The sequence below is a fragment of the Ranitomeya imitator genome, chromosome 1 (assembly GCF_032444005.1).
Source record: "Ranitomeya imitator isolate aRanImi1 chromosome 1, aRanImi1.pri, whole genome shotgun sequence".
Classification (NCBI taxonomy): domain Eukaryota; kingdom Metazoa; phylum Chordata; class Amphibia; order Anura; family Dendrobatidae; genus Ranitomeya; species Ranitomeya imitator.
The window spans coordinates 648,206,466-648,226,511 of record NC_091282.1 but is presented as its reverse complement, the minus strand read 5'-3'; the positions used below and the strand labels follow the sequence as shown (position 1 = coordinate 648,226,511).

The following is a 20,046-nucleotide window of genomic DNA, read 5'->3' as shown; positions in this document are numbered from 1 at the left end:
TAAAATCAATTATTTTTATATAAGTCTTTGTATTGCACGTTTTTTTGGGATGATTTATAGCATCTTGCAACTGCTGATACCCAGTGATTGGGGCAGTACAGCTCCATTCCATGTTTTAATACGGGGTCACCAACAGACAGGTACGGACTGGGGATGAAATTCAGCCCTGGCAATTGAAATCACACAGGTCCCAATAACTAGATGGGATATATTACTAATATTGCCCTGGATGGAGGAAAGGAAGAATACAAGACCAATATATCTAATAATACCCACGGCATGTTGAGGTAAGTGACGGAGTGACCGGCTTTGTGCTCCGTCACAACTGTTAACAGTATGGGTATCTTGAGAACATTGATTCTGTTAACAAAGTAGCAGACAAGGCAGCCCATAACCAGACCGGCCCTTCTGGCATTTGCCAGAATTGCCAAATGGCCAGTCCGGCCCTGCCAACAGAGCAAATGCTAGCTAATTAGTGGTGGTACTTAGAGATAGACCCCCCCACCATTCTATTTGAGCTGTGTTACAGAATAGATAATTGAGTAGGAAACCACCTGCATTTATGCACTTGTTGTGTCTCCATAAATGTGGTTTATGAAAAAACTCCCTATAATGACAAATAGATGAATTATAGCTAGGGTTGTGCAAAGAGAGGAGGAGGTCTACAGCTTTAGATCCCTTCCTACAGCTGTTCACCATGTGCTATAATGACTGTGACTGCAGCAGTTCTCCTGCTCCTCTCTCTGCTGATCCCAGGTGAGAAATATTCACTTTATACATTTGTAACCTCTACTACAGGGATGGAAATAGATAAATAGATACACAGACCTAAGGCAGTTTTTATTTGGTACTGGCTCCTACCTGCCTCTTACCATTGTAGACTTTTATCCTGGGAGAGACATCTCAGCACTTAGGGAAGCTGCTGTATTCTTATATTTACCTGTTATGCAGTCATAGCAGTACGTACCTCTTCACACCAGCTTTATTCTGTTAGGAAGTGCTGGTCAGTGGTCAGTTGTTGTTTTTTGTAGATAGATATAGATGAAGGTTTTCTTAAATTAATACTACTTTAAACGGGACAATAATTGGGGAAGGAGCTTTCCTAGGAACACTTAATGACGACTATCAGATGGTTTAACCCCATTACCCACGAAGGTGCTTTGCACATTAATGACCGGGCAAATTTTTACAAATCTGACCATTGTCATTTTATGAGGTAATAACTCTGGAACGCTTCAACGGATCCCGGTGATTCTGACAATGTTTTTTCCTGACATATTGTACTGCATAATAGTGGTAAAATTTATTCAATATGACTTGCATTTATTTGTGAAAAAAAGCAGAAATTTGGCAAAAAGTTGGAAAATTTAGCAATTTTCCAACTTTCAATTTTCATACCCTTAAATCAGAGTCATGTCACGCAAAATAGTTAATAAATAACATTTCCCACATGTCTACTTTACATCAGCACAATTTTTGGAACCAACATTCTTTTTGTTACGAAGTTATAAAGGTTAAAATTGGACAAGCGATTTTTCATTTTTCCAGCAAAACTTTTTTTAGGGACCACCTCACATTTGAAGAGACTTTGAGGGGTCTATATGATAGAATATACCCAAAAGTGACACCATTCTAAAAGCTGCACCCCTCAATTTGCTCAAAGCCACGTTCAAGCAGTTTATTAACCCTTCAGGTGATTCACATGAATTTTAAATCAACATTTAACTTCTTTTTTTTTTTACAAAAAATTTACTTCAGATACATTTTTTTTTATTTCGACAAGGGTAACAGGAAACAAATTGATCTCAAAATTTGTTGTGTAATTTCTCTTGAGCATGCCGATACCCCATATGAGGGCGAAAACCACTGTTTAAGTGCTCAGCAGGGCTTGGAAGGGAAGGAGCACAGTTTGACTTTTTGAATGTTAAATTTCCAGGAATCATTAGCAGACGTCATGTCCCATTTGCAGAGCCCCTGATGTGCCTAAACAGTGGAATCCCCCTACAAATGACCCCATTTTGGAAACTAGACCCCTCAAGGAATGTATTTAGATGTGTGTTGAGCACCTTAAGCCCCCAGGTGCTTCACAGAAGTTTATAACGTTGAGCCATAATAATAACAAAATCACATTTTCCTCACAAAATTTTATTTTAGCCCCAGATTTTACAGTTTCACACAAGAAGTGGGTAAAAATGGCACCTAAACGTGTCCCACTATTTCTACTGAACATGGCAATATCCCATATGTGGCTGTATAGTACTACTTAGCCATACAGAGAGACTTGGGAGGGATGGAGCGTTATTTGCCTACTGGAGCGCCGATGTTCCTAGAACAGCTTGTGAACGCCATATGCAGATCTCCTAATTGCTAGTGGAGCAGAATCCCCCCTCATGTGACCCCATTTTGAAAATTATACTCTTTTGGGAATTTATCTACAGGTGTAGTGACGATTTTGACTCCATGGGTGTTTTCCAGAAAAAAAGCAGCAATGAATGTTGCCGAGTGAATATTTCAAACTGCAGTTGTAATGACCAGTACGTTGCAGTCACCAGTACGTTGCAGTCACCAGTACGTTGCAGTCACCAGTACATTATGCCTAGACGGTGCTTCTGGAGGCATGCACCGTAACTTAGGTGGGCTCTCATTGCTTTAGAAATGCCAAACATGTGGACGATATATGTGGTTTAAGTACACTGTGGGGCTCAGAAGGGAAGGAGCAGTTGGATTTGGGAGCTGAGAATTTGCTGAATTTCTTTTGGCGGGTGAGGAGCCACTTTGCTTTTCCAGAGACTTTGGTGGAAGCCCCCTATATTTCCTTTAACAAATGACAGACCTGAATGAGGGCTTGCTTTTATTGTAGATTGAGTTGAAGCTTTTATTGGGAACATTTTACATAACGTTTGGGATCACAATTATATAGTGCTCTATGCTGACCACTTACTTTGGGGTTTCCATCTAAATCTCTGAGTGACGTGATTCAAATGAAACCTGCAATCCATTCACTAAAACGAGGCAGCGGAGTTACTCTGGACTCCATCTGGCCTCTTTTCAGCAGTATCCTTCTTTTCAGAAGTGCACAAAATTGTGGCTGGCGTCACTTTTATACAATCCTAAAATAACGGACACAGCCGGATCACAGGTCTTATGGCGTCCACAATGCCTCCATCTGCCTTATTATATTGAATCTTTTGCCAGAGGTTCCATCTAAATCACGTATTTCAGAGATATACGCGGAAACCTTGGTGTAAGCGCTCAGTGCAGAGTGCAGGATAAATTTGCCCCGAGCCATACAGCAATCTTTAGGAGGCATAACGAAAAAATCAACAGCAGGTAAATAATTGGTTTTATTTATGTTTTATGCTGTTCCTCATGCAGTATAAGTGATTAGGTGATTTTATTCTTCGGGTCGGTGTGATTATAGATTTATATCGTGTTTTTATGTTTGGCTGCTTTCACACACTAAAAGTTGCTTTTTATTGTAAAAAAAAAGTTTTTGCATCACTATCACTATATTTTGAGAGCTATAATTTTTCCATATTTTGTCCCACAGAGTCATGTGAGGACTTTCTTTTTGTGGAACGAGTTGACGTTTTTATTGGTACCATTTCTGAGCACATGACATTTTTGATCGCTTTCTATTCTGATTTTTGGGAGGCAGAATGAACAAAAACCAGCAATTCGAGAATTTGTTTTGGGGGGGAGGGGTTTTATGCCGTTCCATGTGTGGTAAAATTGATAAGGCAGTTTAATTCTGCAGGTCAGTATGGTTACAGCGATACTTCATTTATATTTTTACATTTTGGTGCCTTTATACTATAAAAGCTATTTCACAGAAAAAATAATTATTTTTGCAATGCTTTATTCTGAGAGCTATAACTTTTTTATCTTTCCACTGATGGATCTGTATGTGGCTTGTTTTATGTGGGACAAGATGACGTTTTCAGCGACGCCATGTTTATTTATATCTGTGTTTATGATCTCATTTTATTCCACTTTCTGTTTGATGATAAAGCATTGTTTTTTGTCTTGTTTTTTTTTATGGTGTTCACTAAAGGGGTTAACTAGTGAGACAGCTTTATAGGTTGGGTTGTTCCGGACACGGCGATACCAAATTTGTGTACTTTTACTGTTTGTATTTTTTTCATACAAATATTTATTTATAGATACCTTATATATCTTTTGATGATTATTAGTGATGAGCGAATATACTCGTTACTCGAGATTTCCCGAGCACGCTCGGGTGACCGCCAAGTATTTTTCAGTGCTCGGAGATTTAGTTTTCATTGCTGCAGTTGAATGATTTACATCTGATAGCCAGAATAATTACATGTGGGGGTTGCCTGGTTACTAGGGAATCCCCACATGTAATCAAGCTGGCTAATAGATGTAAATCATTCAGCTGCGGCGATGAAAACAATCTCCGAGCACTAAAAAATACTCGGATGTCACCCGAGCGTGCTCGGGAAATCTCGAGTAACGAGTATATTCGCTCATCACTAATGATTATTATTATTATTATTTTTAATATTTTTACAATATTTAAAATAAAATGTTTAACTTTAAATTTTTTACTTTGTCTCACTATGGGACTATCAATTTTTCCGGGCTGATTGCTTCTACATCATGGGGATGCAGCAGCATCCTCAATCTGTAAAAACTGACATTTCTGCACTTACAGAGAAAGTTGCTGATCATGCACTGCGCATGATCAGCAAGTTTCCTAGCTTTGGTGACCCAGATCTTGTATGAAGACATCGGGTCACCATGGCAATGATCGGGACCCCGCATCACACCGCGAGGTCTTCAATCCAAAGGCAGAGGGGCTATCATCCCTCTGCCAGCTCCCAGAACGCTGTGATTGCGTTTGATCGCAGCATTTAGGGGGTTAAAGTGCCTGGAGCGGTGCATAACTGCTCCTGGCACTTAGTGCCGGGTGTTAGCTGACAGAATCTCTTGACACTCGGCAGGCTACCTGTGTGCACGGGTGATTGAGATTATGTAATAATCTGCCCCTGGTCAAATAGGCCCAGGGCACAGGGACGTATTATTACATCAGATGTCAGAAAGGGGTTGCACATAATCTCCATTTGTCATGTGCCAGTTTTTCAGCTACGTTCGTATGAAAGCTGAGAACTACGATTTCTTGGTGGAACGGATTGGACACCTCATCCGAAGAAGTGACACATATTGCCGCTTCTCCATTTCACCGGCAGAGCATCTGATTGTGACTCTTCGGTAAGCCGTTTTAATTGTATCTCCTACTGTTAAAGCACACTTATAACTGTAATGTTGTTGCTGGTATTTTGTACTACCGTATTTTTTGGACTACAAGACGCACTTTTTTCCCCAAAAAATGTTAGGGGAAAATGGGGGTGCGTCTTATGCTCATAATATACTTACAAATCATGTGGCAGTGGCAGCGGCAGCGGCGGCGGTCCCGATGCATCCTCCCTTCCCATACTGGTGCGGCTGTGGTGGTGCAGCTGGGCTCTGTGGTGTGGTGGTGGCGGGCTGTGCTTCGGGGCAGTGGCAGTGGCTCTTTGTGCTCTGTGGGGGGCTCCGCCAGCATATTGTCAAAGCCCGTAAGCCCCCGCTCATCCGTTAATGGCTTGTTGCGGTGGCCTCCGGGAACATGGGTGCCGGGAAAATGGCCGCCGGGCCGGCGCACGCTCAGATTCAAATCTCATCAACGAGATCTCGTCCCAAGATCTCATCTCCCGAGATCTCTGGGCGAGATCTTTACAACGAGAGTTGTAGAGAAGAGTATTATACCTGTTTTTACCCAAAGTATTGCACCTGGTTGGGTTTTACCCAAAGTATTGTACATGGTTGGGTTTCACGCCAAAGTTTACGCAAAGTATTGTACCTGGTTTACCTAAAGTATTGTACCTTATAATTAAATAAATGAAAGGCAAAGCTTTTGAAACAAAAAATAAATTTATTTTTTATAAATTTTATAAAACTTTTTTTAATTTATAAAACATTTATGAATTCATGTAGTGTGGGGTGAGATAGTACTGGAGGGGCTGACAGATCGGACCACTTTGACAGTGGGAGTGTCGAGAGAGGATTGTGGTCGTGACAGATCAGAAGGTAAAGCAGAAGGTGAAGGGGTGGAGAAAGAAAGAGAATGGGAGGAAAAAAAACAGGATTAGGGATGGCATTTTGCAAGGTTTGAGGGGTGCAGTGGAGGGATTGGGAGGCAGAAGAGGTGGTGGGTGGAGAAGAGGGTTGTGTTTGGGGCATAATGGGTGTGGAAGGAGACTGGTGGTAATGGGCAGGGAATAGCGGTTGGGCAGTGAGTGGAGGCACAGATGATGTGGTTGGGAACTGGTAAGGGGCAGGATGCTGGTATGGGGCAGGAAGATGGTACGGGGCAGGAAGATGGTATTGTATGGGAGGGGGAGGAGGGACAGTGGCTGGAGGGGGGCAGGTGTAGGAGGAAATACTGGGGTGGGTGGAGAGGCTTGGGAGATAACCTGCGCTAGAGCTAACTGTCAGGCTTGCATTACATGCATCTGCTGGTCAGGAGATAGCTTGCCCTCGACTACTGCCTGGAAAAATGAGTGATTTGGTGATTTATGTGCATCTGAATGCATCCTATCCAGACCTGTGCTCAACTCAAGCAAACTGTTGTTCAGTAGGTTGAATCCAGCAGTGATTTGCTCTGACAACAGTTTGTTATTGTTATTGCTTGGCCCTGGCTGAAACCAAAAAAAAAAGGTTACACATGTAAACATTTTTACTTAGTAAATGGTGAATATTTACCTTCGGCTCACCATCGTCGACCGGAGGAGTGACAGGGCTCTAGCATACTTATATTTGCTCCTGTTTCCTCCCAATCCACTCGGGGCCTGCATCTCCTTGTTGAACTCCTTCTTGAAGCGATCCCTGAGTGAGCGCCATCGCTTCACAACTCTGTCCGCTGTGAAGTGAAAGCACAAATTGGTTATTTTTCAACACATTACATCCAGCAATATAAGTTACTTAACGTTGAATACTTACGTGCTTGATTCTGGGCCCAAACCTCAAGGTCCTCCCAATTGTCCACTACTTTGTGACATACTTCCTCCCAGAGCTGTCGGGTCACACCTTGATCAGCGTGGCGGCAGTCCCACATGTTCCATAGCGGTTCCCGCTCTCAGACTAGATCGATGAGGAGGTCGATATCTAAACCGGCCTCCTCACCATCAGAGTCCGGAGAATGCTGCGAAGCCTGTTAAAAAAACAAAAAATAAAAACATTATACACAAATACACAAATCATCAACATGAAGTTGAAAAATACAAAAATAAAAATCAAAAAGGCACTTACTTGGTGACACCCCCCCCCCCCCAGCGCTCACACTGACGACCCTGGGAGGTGCTTTGACGACCTGTACGTTGAGCCCCAGAATCGAAAGTCTAAAAAAAAAAAATTAAAAAAATTGTGTGCTTGGATGTAGGCTTATGTGTTGTGTATACTATGATGTCTGTGATGATCTGTTTTTTATGTGTTGTGTGTACTGTGATGTCTATGATGATCTGTTTTTTATGTGTTGTGTGTACTGTGATGTCTATGATGATCTGTTTTTTATCTGTTGTGTGTACTGTCATGTTTGTGATGACCTGTTTCTGCGTTGCATGTAAGAAACTTACTAAACTAGAGCCCGCTCCGGGTATTTCTCCACCCCGTCCGTCTTCTTCTGGAAGCACCTCTCATGCTGCAGCTTACTGTTAAGCAAGAATTATATACAACCCCTGGCAAAAATTATGGAATCACCGACCTTGCAGGATGTTCATTCCGTTGTTTAATTTTGTAGAAAAAAATCAGATCACAGACATGGCACAAAGCTAAAGTCATTTCAAATGGCAACTTTCTGGCTTTAAGAAACACTAAAAGAAATCAAGAACAAAAAATGTGGTAGTCAGTAATGGTTCCTTTTTTTAACCAAGCATAGGGGAAAATTTATGGAATCACTCAATTCTGAGGAAAAAATTATGGAATCACCCTGTAAATTTTCATACCCAAAAATAACACCTGCATCAAATTAGATCTGCTCGTTAGTCTGCATCTAAAAGGAGTGATCACACCTTGGAGACTGTTGCACCAAGTGGACTGACACGAATCATTGCTCCAACACGAGAGATGTCAAATGAAACAAAGGAGAGGATTATCAAACTCTTAAAAGAGGGCAAATCATCACACAATGTTGCAAAAGATGTTGGTTGGTCACAGTCAGTTGTGTTTAAAATCTGGACCAAATACAAGCAACATGAGAAGGTTGTTAAAGGTAAACATACTGGTAGACCAAGGAAGACATCAAAGCGTCAAGACCAGAAACTTAAAGCAATATGTCTGTGACCGAACTGTAAGAAACCACCTAAAGAAAGTGGGATTTACATACAGAAAAGCTAAGCGAAAGCCATCATTAACACCTAAACAGAAAAAAACAAGGTTACAGTGGGCTAAGGAAAAGCAATTGTGGACTGTGGAAGACTGGATAAAAGTCATTCAGTGATGAATCACGAATCTGCATTGGGCAAGGTGATGATGCTGGAACTTTTGTTTGGTGCCATTCCAATGAGATTTATAAAGATAACTGCCTGAAGAGAACATGCAAATTTCCACAGTCATTGATGATATGGGGCTGTATGTCAGGTAAAGGCACAGGGGAGATGGCGGTCATTACATTTTCAATAAATGCACAAGTTTATGTTGATATTTTGGACACTTTTTATCCCATCAATTGAACGGATGTTTGGGGATGATAAAATCACTTTTCAAGATGATAATGCATCCTGCCATAGAGCAAAAACTGTGAAAACATTCCTTGAAAAAAGACACATAAGGTCAATGTCATGGCCTGCAAATAGTCCGGATCTCAATCCAATTGAAAATCTTTGGTGGAAGTTGAAGAAAATGGTCCATGACAAGGCTCCAACCAGCAAAACTGATCTGGCAACAGCAATCAGAGAAAGTTGGAGCTAGATTGATGAAGAGTACGGTTTGACACTCATTAAAGGTACCGTCACACATAACAATATCGTTAACGATATCATTGCTTTTTGTGACGTAGCAACGATATCGTTAACAAAATCGTTATGCGTGACAGCGACCAACGATCAGGCCCCTGCTGGGAGATCGTTGGTCGCTGGGGAAAGTCCAGGACTTTATTTCGGTGCTGGATCACCCGCTGACAACGCCGATTCAGCGATGTCTTCACTGGTAACCAGGGTAAACATCGGGTTACTAAGCGCAGGGCCACGCTTAGTAACCCGATGTTTACCCTGGTTACCATTCTAAAAGTTAAAAAAAAAACACTACATACTTACATTCCTGTTACGTTCCCCCGGCGTCAGCTTCCCTGCGTCCCCCAGTGTCAGCGCCGGCCGGCCGTAAAGCAGAGCACAGCGGTGACATCACCGCTCTGCTTTCCGGCCAGCGCTTACACAGTGCAGAGAAGCTGACGGCGGGGGCGTGACAGGAATGTAAGTATGTAGTGTTTTTTTTTTACTTTTACAATGGTAACCAGGGTAAACATCGGGTTACTAAGTGCGGCCCTGCGCTTAGTAACCCGATGTTTACCCTGGTTACCCGGGGACTTCGGAATCGTTGGTCGCTGGAGAGCTGTCTGTGTGACAGCTCTCCAGCGACCACACGACTAAACAGCGACGCTGCAGCGATCGGCATCGTTGTCTAGATCATTGCAGCGTCGCTAAATGTGATGGTACCTTAAGTCCATGCCTCAGAGACTGCAAGCTGTTATAAAAGCCAGAGGTAGTGCAACAAAATACTAGTGATGTGTTGGAGTGTTTTTTTGTTTGTTTGTTTTTCATGATTCCATAATTTTTTCCTCAGAATTGAGCGATTCCATAATTTTTCCCCTATGCTTGGTTAAAAAAGGAACCATTACTGACTACCACATTTTGTTCTTGATTTCTTTTAGTGTTTCTTAAATCCAGAAAGTTTCCATTTAAAATGACTTTAGTTTTGTGCCATGTCTGTGATCTGCTTTTTTTCTACAAAATTAAACAACTGAATGAACATCCTCCAAGGCTAGTGATACCATAATTTTTGCCTGGGGTTGTATTAATAATCTATATATATAATACGTTAACATCACCAAAAAGAAAAAAATATATATTTACCTCACAGGGCTGACGATGTGAGGGAGGGCTCCCAGAAGAAGAGATTGGTTGGCTGGCTGCTGGCCTGGAAGGCTGTGGTTGGCTGCTGGCCTGAAAGACTATGGCTGGCTGCTGGCCTGAAAGACTATGGCTGGCTGCTGGCCTGGAAGGCTGTGGCTGGCTGCTGGCCTGAAAGACTATGGCTGGCTGCTGGCCTGAAAGGCTATGGCTGGCTGCTGGCCTGGAAGGCTGTGGTTGGCTGCTGGCCTGAAAGACTATGGCTGGCTGCTGGCCTGAAAGACTATGGCTGGCTGCTGGCCTGGAAGGCTGTGGCTGGCTGCTGGCCTGAAAGACTATGGCTGGCTGCTGGCCTGGAAGGCTGTGGCTGGCTGCTGGCCTGGAAGGCTGTGGTTGGCTGCTGGCCTGAAAGACTATGGCTGGCTGCTGGCCTGAAAGACTATGGCTGGCTGCTGGCCTGGAAGGCTGTGGCTGGCTGCTGGCCTGAAAGACTATGGCTGGCTGCTGGCCTGGAAGGCTGTGGCTGGCTGCTGGCCTGGAAGGCTGTGGTTGGCTGCTGGCCTGAAAGACTATGGCTGGCTGCTGGCCTGGAAGGCTGTGGCTGGCTGCTGGCCTGAAAGACTATGGCTGGCTGCTGGCCTGAAAGGCTATGGCTGGCTGCTGGCCTGGAAGGCTGTGGTTGGCTGCTGGCCTGAAAGACTATGGCTGGCTGCTGGCCTGAAAGACTATGGCTGGCTGCTGGCCTGGAAGGCTGTGGCTGGCTGCTGGCCTGAAAGACTATGGCTGGCTGCTGGCCTGGAAGGCTGTGGCTGGCTGCTGGCCTGGAAGGCTGTGGTTGGCTGCTGGCCTGAAAGACTATGGCTGGCTGCTGGCCTTGAAGGCTGTGGCTGGCTGCTGGCCTGAAAGACTATGGCTGGCTGCTGGCCTGAAATGCTATGGCTGGCTGCTGGCCTGGAAGGCTGTGGTTGGCTGCTGGCCTGAAAGACTATGGCTGGCTGCTGGCCTGAAAGACTATGGCTGGCTGCTGGCCTGGAAGGCTGTGGCTGGCTGCTGGCCTGGAAGGCTGTGGTTGGCTGCTGGCCTGAAAGACTATGGCTGGCTGCTGGCCTGGAAGGCTGTGGTTGGCTGCTGGCCTGAAAGACTATGGCTGGCTGCTGGCCTGAAAGACTATGGCTGGCTGCTGGCCTGAAAGACTATGGCTGGCTGCTGGCCTGGAAGGCTGTGGCTGGCTGCTGGCCTGAAAGACTATGGCTGGCTGCTGGCCTGAAAGGCTATGGCTGGCTGCTGGCCTGGAAGGCTGTGGTTGGCTGCTGGGCTGAAAGACTATGGCTGGCTGCTGGCCTGAAAGACTATGGCTGGCTGCTGGCCTGGAAGGCTGTGGCTGGCTGCTGGCCTGGAAGGCTGTGGTTGGCTGCTGGCCTGAAAGACTATGGCTGGCTGCTGGCCTGAAAGACTATGGCTGGCTGCTGGCCTGAAAGACTATGGCTGGCTGCTGGCCTGAAAGACTATGGCTGGCTGCTGGCCTGGAAGGCTGTGGTTGGCTGCTGGCCTGGAAGGCTGTGGCTGGTTGCTGGCCTGGAATGCTGTGGTTGACCTGGTAGGCTGTGGCTGGCTGGCCTCGGGCAGGTTTAAGCTCTGGTGGCAGATCTGTGTCTTGCTTGCTGGCTGGCTGGTAAATGGATGAGTTAAGCCCTACCTAGCAGGCTTTATATCCCTTTCCTATTTGGGGGCTTGCCAATTGTATCGGAGCATGCACAGTTAAAAAAAAACGGAATCCAGCGCTGGGTTCAGTCATTTAACAGATCCGGCGCCCATTGGCATCCATTCTAGCAAAAGCCGGACGGCGCCGGATTCATTGCTATCCGACTTTTCGCCGGAGACAAAAAAAGTTACTTTGTCAGTCGTCTCTGACCGCCGGACAAACAATTTTCGCGAATACAAGTCTATGAGAAAAAAACGGATCCAGCCGCATCAGTCGCCTTATCCATTGTTTTAAAAAAAACTACGGATTGTGACTGATACAAAATACTGATGTGTGAAAGAGGCCTAAGAGAGGTAAATGTATGAACGATGATCTTGCAAGCTATAAATGTAACTGCAGCTATAAATGCAATTGGATGGTCTAAGCAGGCTTTTAACCATCTGCTGGTAGCCTTGCATGTAGCCAATAAACATTCATTTCAAAGCTGCGGCACAACGCATTTAAAGTCTGAATATCAGCATCACAGATAAGGTGTCACAATACAGAAAATCAACCCTTTACAGACAAAAACTATTGATAGATAGATAATAGATATATCATAGATGGATAATAGCTAGATAGATAGATGATTGATAGACACTGTAGATAGATATGAGATAGATAGATAATATATAGATAATAGATACATAGATACATAGATAATAGATGATAGTTAGATAGATAATAGATAGGAGATAGATAATAGATGATAGATAGATAGATAGATAGATAGATAGATAATAGATAGATGATAGACAGATGATCGATAGATAATGGATATATAATAGATAGATCTATAGATAATAGATAGATAAATGATAGATAGATAACAGATAGATAATAGATAATATATACTGTAGACCTATAAATAAATAGATAATAGATAAATTATAGATAGATAGATAATAGATAGATAATAGATGATAAATAGATAACAGATAGATGTATAGATAGATAGATAGATAGATAGATATGTAGATAGGTAGATAGATAGATAGATAGATAGGTAGATAGATAGATAGATAGATAGATAGATAGATAATAGATAGATAGATAGATCGATCTATAGATAGATAAATAATAGAAAGATAGATAGATCTATAGATAGATAGATAATAGATAGGTAATAGCTGGATAGATCTATAGATAGGTGATAGATAGATAATAGAAAGATCGATAGAACTATAGATAGATGGTAGATGGATGGTATACAGATGATAGATAGATAGATAGATAATAGATGATAGATAATTGATAGATGGATAATAGATAGATGATAGATCGATAGATAATAGATAGATAATAGGTAGATAGATAGATAATATATAGACCTATAGATATATAATAGATAGATTATAGATAGATAGATAGATAGATAATCTATAGATAGATAGATGATAGATACATGATAGATAGATAGATAATAAATAGATAACAGATAGATGATAGATAGATATTAGATCTATAGATAGAGCTATAGATAGATGATAGATAATAGATGGATAATAGCTAGATAGATAGATGATAGATAGATGATAGATAGGTAATGGATAGGTGATAGATAATAAATAAGATAGATGATAGATAGATAAGAGATAGGTAATAGATAGACCTATAGATATATAATAGATTGATTATAGATCAGAGCAGTGAAGAGAGGAGACAGCCATATCTGGATAAGAATAAGCCGCTCCATCCTCACATCCGTGGCCGACATCTACCTCTGTGCAGTGTACGTAGCTCCTCCAGAGTCTCCATACTTCAACCCAGACAGCTTTGAGACCCTAAAGACTGAAGCTGCCCATTTCCAGACTCTTGGGAACGTTCTCATCTACGGAGACCTCAACGCAAGAACGGGAAGAGAAAGAGACTACCTGACCACTGATGGAAACATCTATATACTTGGAGCAGATACCGACTGTGACAACCCAGTGCACACCGACAGGAACAGCTATGATTGCACAGTTAATAAAAGTGGCAGAACGCTGTTGAACCTATGCCGAAGCCTTGGACTTCGTATCCTCAATGGCCGCACCAAGGGAGACTCACTGGGAAGACATACCCTAAACTCCCATGTGGGCAGCAGTGTGATAGACTATGCCATCACAGATATGGACCCTACAAATATTGGCGCCCTTATAGTCACCCCACAAACACATCTGTCAGACCATAACCAACTGCTCCTATACATCAAATCCACAAAGAAATCACCCTCACAAACCCCGCAAAAGACCGGCCTCTTTAGCCTGCCACCATCCTTCAAATGGTCCAAGATGTCGGCCCCAAAATACAAAGATGCCATCAACAGACCAGAGATCAAGGAGAAGCTCCAATGTTTCCATAATAACGTGTATGAACTCAACCCAGAAGGAGTACACCTAGCGGTAAGAGACCTTAACGACATTCTATATGCCATGGCAGAAATGTCTGACCTGAAAAGAATCATCAACAAGAGACCGAGTAAACAAAATCCCAACAACTGGTTTGACAAAGAATGCAAGACCATACGGAAGGCCCTAAGAATGGCCTCAAATAAAAAACACAGAGACCCCAATAACCCCACTCTGAGAGAAGCCTACCACACCGTACAACGAAATTACAAAGCCATCCTCAGAAAGAAAAAGCAAAACGACATCTCTGCCAAACTCCTCCAACTCCAAGATGCCCTTGAAGACAACAAATTTTGGGAACTGTGGAATCACCCAGGGCCGTATTTAGAGTTTCTGCTGCCCTAGGCACTTTTAGTGCTGCCTCCCCCATTGGTGAGTATGACACTATCGGCAGTGACTTTGGCAAGAATCGCTGTTGTTTGCAGCAGATCGGGCAGTTTTTTTGCATCTGCAGCGTAATGGATCATTTACGGCAACACTGCGTTTGGCCTCATTCATCCCCTATGGGATTTGTGGTACTTGCCATGATCTGGTAAATGTGGTACCATACCGCCCAACTCTTGAAGGGAAAGAGGTATAAAGGTTGCGGCACACGTAGTGCGCCGCGGCAAATTTTAGGCCACGCCTCTGACCACACCCATTTCACAACTAGTCACACCCATATTCAAGTCCCAACCACACCCATTTAGCACTGCTGATCACACTGTTTCATATACAATAATTATAACAAAAAAAAAATATGGCCACACAATGCTCCATACTGTATAATGGCCACACATGATGCTCCATATTGTATAATGGCCACACATGATGCTCCATACTGTATAATGGCTCTACATGATGCTCCGAATCCATACTGTATAATGGCAACATATGATGCTTCACGCATAATGTTTAATGGCCCACCCCCCTCCCATCCTGTATGCATGGCTCATCTCCCCCCCCCCATGCATGGCTCATCGGCTACCCACCCCCATCATGCATGGCTCATCTCTCCCCCCCTCCTGTATGCATGGCTCATCTCCCCCCCCATATGCGTGGCTCATGATGTCCCTCTCCCTGTATGCAGGGGTGGCTCTGGCTCATGATGTCCCCCTCCCTGTATACAGGGGTGGCTCTGGCTCATCTCCCATCATCCCCCATGCATGGCTCATGTGATGTCCCCCTCCCAGGTCTCCCTGTATGCAGGGGTGGCTCTTGCTCATCTCCCATCCCCAGCTTTGTAGCACTGGGGTCTGGGGTTCAAATCCCAACAAGGATGACATCTGCAGAGTTTCGATGTTCTCCCCGTGTTAGTGTGGGTTTTCTACCTCACTCAAAAGACCAACTAATAGGATGTTTAGATTGTGAGCCCCAATGGGGACAGTGTTGATGCATGAAAAATGCTGTGGAGTTAATAGAATAATATCAGTGAATAAATATTCTTCTTAATATTATGTCACAATACCAGGATCTGAGGATCTTCTGTTTCGAGGTCAAGAGCTCTCTGATGCGATGTTGCTGCCTGTCTCGCCGTCTTCCTCTTTTGACACTGCAGTGTGGTGGACAAGAGAGCATTAACTGGTTAACAAGTATCGGTGTCTGTGTACTAACTGAACTATAAACTCTCCCCATACCATGTCCAGCAGACATTGTAGGATTAATATATGGACTTTATCATTCTATTACTGATACTGTATAATAGCCACACATGATGCTCCATACTGTATAATAGCCACACATGATGCTCCATACTGTATAATGGCCACACATGATGCTCCATACTGTATAATGGCCACACATGATGCTCCATACTGTATAATGGCCACACATGATGCTCCATACTGTATAATGGCTACACATGATGCTCCATACTGTATAATGGCCACACATGATGCTCCATACTGTATAATGACCGCACATGATGCTTCATACTGTATAATGACCACACATGATGCTCCATACTTTATAATGACCACACATGATGCTCCATACTGTATAATGGCTACACATGATGCTCCATACTGTATAATGGCTACACATGATGCTCCATACTGTATAATGGCCACACATGATGCTCCATACTGTAATGGCCACACATGATGCTCCATACTGTATAATGGCCACATATGATGCTCCATACTGTATAATGGCCACACATGATGCTCCATGCTGTATAATAGCCACACATGATGCTCCATACTGTATAATAGTCACATGATGCTCCATACTGTATAATAGCCACACATCATGGTCCATACTGTATAATAGCCACACATGATGGTCCATACTGTATAATGGCCACATATGATGCTCCACGCATAATGTTTAATGGCCCACCCCCCTCCCATCCTGTATGCATGGCTCATGAGCCACGCATGGGGGGGGATGGGAGATGAGCCAGAGAGCCACCCCTGCATACAGGAAGACCTGGGAGGGGGACAAAACATGAGCCACGCATGGGGGGGGGATGGGAGATGAGCTCCTCATCTCCCATCCCCCCATGCGTGGCTCATGTTTTGTCCCCCTCCCAGGCCTCCCTGTATGCAGGGGTGGCTCTCTGGCTCATCTCCCATCCCCCCCTCCCTCCTGTACGCGTGGCTCATCGCCGCCCTCCTCTCCCCCCCTGGCCAGCCGCCCCCAGGATCCATGCATGGGCCCGCCGGGCGCCGCATTAGCGTCACCATCATTCATGGGCCTGGGCGGCTCATCGGCTGAGGCTCCCCGACCCTGCCGCTCCGCGCTCCACTCCAGTCCCATGCATCCATTCCTATCATGGCTCGGCTCGCTGCTCCGCTCCCCGTCCACGGTCGTCCCCCAGCCCCCGCCACCCTCCCATCAGACATTCATACTCACCGAGTCACCGTCGGTCCGTCCGACTCCTTTCCACACCGCGCGGAATCCACCTCTGTCCCGGCAGCGGCGGCGCAGCACCCTCGTCCTCCTGCGTGAGCTGTCAGGTGGTACCGCGCATTAAGTTCATGAATATGCGCATATTCATGAACTTAATGAGCAGCGGTACTACCTGACCGCACCTCACGCAGGACGAGCTGACGCGGAGACCAGACCAGGCATCGCTGGAGCTAGCTAGGTGAGTATTTATGTACAGTATGATGATGACTCACCACCAGTGACACTGTATGATGTCTGGGCAACTTGGGCGACCACGGTGGGGGGGGGGGGGGTTATTATTAGAGACAGGGACCAGGTGACCCCGCCGGACTAAAAAAAAAAAAAAAAAAAAAAAAAACTTTGCTCTGGTGCCGCCCCCCGCATAGGCGCCGCCCTAGGCACGTGCCCTCGAGTGCCTAGTGGCAAATACGGCCCTGGAATCACCTTGGATCCAACCAGAAAAGCAACAGCCTCCACATCCAGAGCGGCAACATCTGGCTCCAGTACTTCAAGGACCTCTACAATGACATCCCAAGTGAAGACCTGAACCTGGCACAAAAAGAGCTTGTGAAAAAACTGAAAGATATGGAGGAAAAGTTCAAAGATTTCCAAAATCCTCTGGATACACCAATCACACTGACAGAAATAACAGAAAGGATCACACAGATAAAAGGTAAAAAAGCCAGTGGTCCAGATGGGATCCTCCCAGAAATGCTGAAATACAGCCCTCCAGACATCCAGGCTGCGATAACAAAACTATTTAATATTGTACTGCAGGCCGGCTGCTTCCCCAAAAACTGGAACCAAGGCCTCATAACCCCTATACACAAAAATGGGGACAAGTACGACCCAGCAAACTACCGAGGGATATGTGTCAGCAGCAACCTGGGTAAACTCTTCAACTGCATCCTGAACAAGAGGATCCTCACCTTCCTCACCGAGCACAACGTCCTCAGCAAGAGCCAAGCAGGGTTCATGCCAAACCACCGCACCACTGACCACATCTACACTCTGCACAGCCTCATCAAGAGCCACGTCCACAATACAAAGAACGGGAAGATATACGCTTGTTTTGTGGACTTCAAGAAGGCCTTCGACTCAGTGTGGCACCCAGGACTATTCCTAAAATTGCTGGGGAGCGGAATAGGAGGCAAAACATATGATGTCATCCGAAGCTCCTACACAGAGAACAGTTGCAGTGTGAAGGTCAACGGAAGGAGGACAGCCTATTTCCAACAAAGTCGAGGAGTGAGACAGGGCTGCAGCCTCAGTCCAACGCTCTTTAACATCTACATCAACGAGCTGGCAGTGGCCCTAGAGTCCTCCTCAGCACCAGGACTCACCCTCCATGACACCCAGGTGAAATTTCTGCTGTATGCAGATGACCTCGTGCTGTTATCACCAACTGAGAAAGGCCTCCAAGATCATCTGAAAATCCTAGAGACCTTCAGCAGCACATGGGCACTGCCAATCAACGAGAAAAAAACTAATATCATGGTGTTCCAGAAAAGAAAGCAGAAACCCACTGGCAATCCTACCTTTATGATAGACAACCGTCCACTTACTGAAACCAACAGGTACACCTACCTGGGCCTAGAACTCAGCCAGTCAGGGAGCTTCAAGCAAGCCATAGAGTCACTAAAAGACAAGGCATCCAAAGCCTTCTATGCCATCAGAAGGCGTCTGTACCACCTCAAGGCACCAGTAACCGTATGGCTAAAAATTTTTGACTCCATCATTGCCCCAATTCTTCTATACGGTAGTGAGGTCTGGGGCCCAGTCTCATACCCAAACTGGTCAAAGTGGGACGCTGGGCCGACAGAAATATTCCACCTAGAGTTCTGCAAGCATCTTCTCCAAGTCCATCGGAGCACATCAAATAGCGCCTGCCGAGCAGAGCTGGGCAGATTCCCACTACACATCGCAATAAAGAAGAAGGCGCTGTCATTCAAGGCTCATCTACAAAGTAGCAGTCCCAGCTCCTACCATCACAAAGCCTTCCTACACCAGGAAGCCTCAGGAAGCCTCCCAAGGAAAAGTACCCAAAGCCAGTCTGACCAAGCCATCAACCTCCATGGCCTGACAAAGGGTGAAATCCAGAAAATGGTACACAAAGTCAAAGAGGAATATCTCAGCATCTGGAGGAACGACATAAACAAATCCCAGAAACTGACAATATACCGGAATCTACAGAGGGAGTACAAACTGGCCCCATATCTAGAGAAACTAGAAAACCCCAAAGATCGACAGATCCTGAGCCGGTACAGACTGAGCGCCCACAGCCTACTCATCGAATCCGGGCGGCACCGACAGAACTACAAGCCTCGAGAGAACAGACTCTGCCAGCAGTGCCCCCAGGAGGCCGTGGAGGATGAGGCCCACTTCCTGCTGAGGTGCCCCAAATACTCCGCAGTGAGGGACACTCACTTCAAGAGGCTGTCTGATCTCCTCCCAGACTTCACCTCCAAGGAGGAGGAAGAGAAACTGCCGATAATACTGGGGGAAGAGGAAAGTGCAGTGGCCGTAGCAGCGGAATATGTCAGTGCCTGCCACAGACTAAGAGGAGCCTGATATGTCATGGACTCCCGTACCCCAACACTGGACATATCCCTATCCCCCGACTAAAGAGCCCGATATGTCATGGACTCCTATACCCCACCCTGGAAACATCCCCTATCCTCTAAAAGGAATTTGATATTCCCTGGACCTCTATATGCCCCCCCTCCCCCACCCCCGTATTTTTACCATATGCTTTGGCAATGCTAACATGTACTTAGTCCTGCCAATAAAGCTCATTTGAATTTGAATTTGAATTTGAATTTGATAGAGATAGATAATTGACAGATAGATGATAGATACATAATAGATCTATAGATAGATAGATAGATAGATAGATAGATAATAGATAGATACATAA

General features: G+C 44.9%; 1 protein-coding gene across 6 annotated transcripts in view; it reads left to right on the top strand.

Moving 5' to 3' along the window:
* The first annotated feature begins 650 nt into the window (after positions 1 to 650).
* LOC138638820 (SLAM family member 5-like) overlaps positions 651 to 20,046 on the top strand; it is a 137,955-nt gene continuing 118,559 nt past the window's right edge. For 5 of the 6 annotated variants that reach the window (XM_069728463.1, XM_069728484.1, XM_069728453.1 and 2 more), the window contains exon 1: positions 651 to 756. In XM_069728463.1, coding sequence (XP_069584564.1) covers positions 708 to 756 — 49 coding nt within the window. In that variant the 5' untranslated portion in view covers positions 651 to 707. Of the gene's footprint in view, positions 757 to 5,165; positions 5,236 to 20,046 lie in introns of those variants that run through there. The other variant, XM_069728493.1, reaches the window with a different exon arrangement.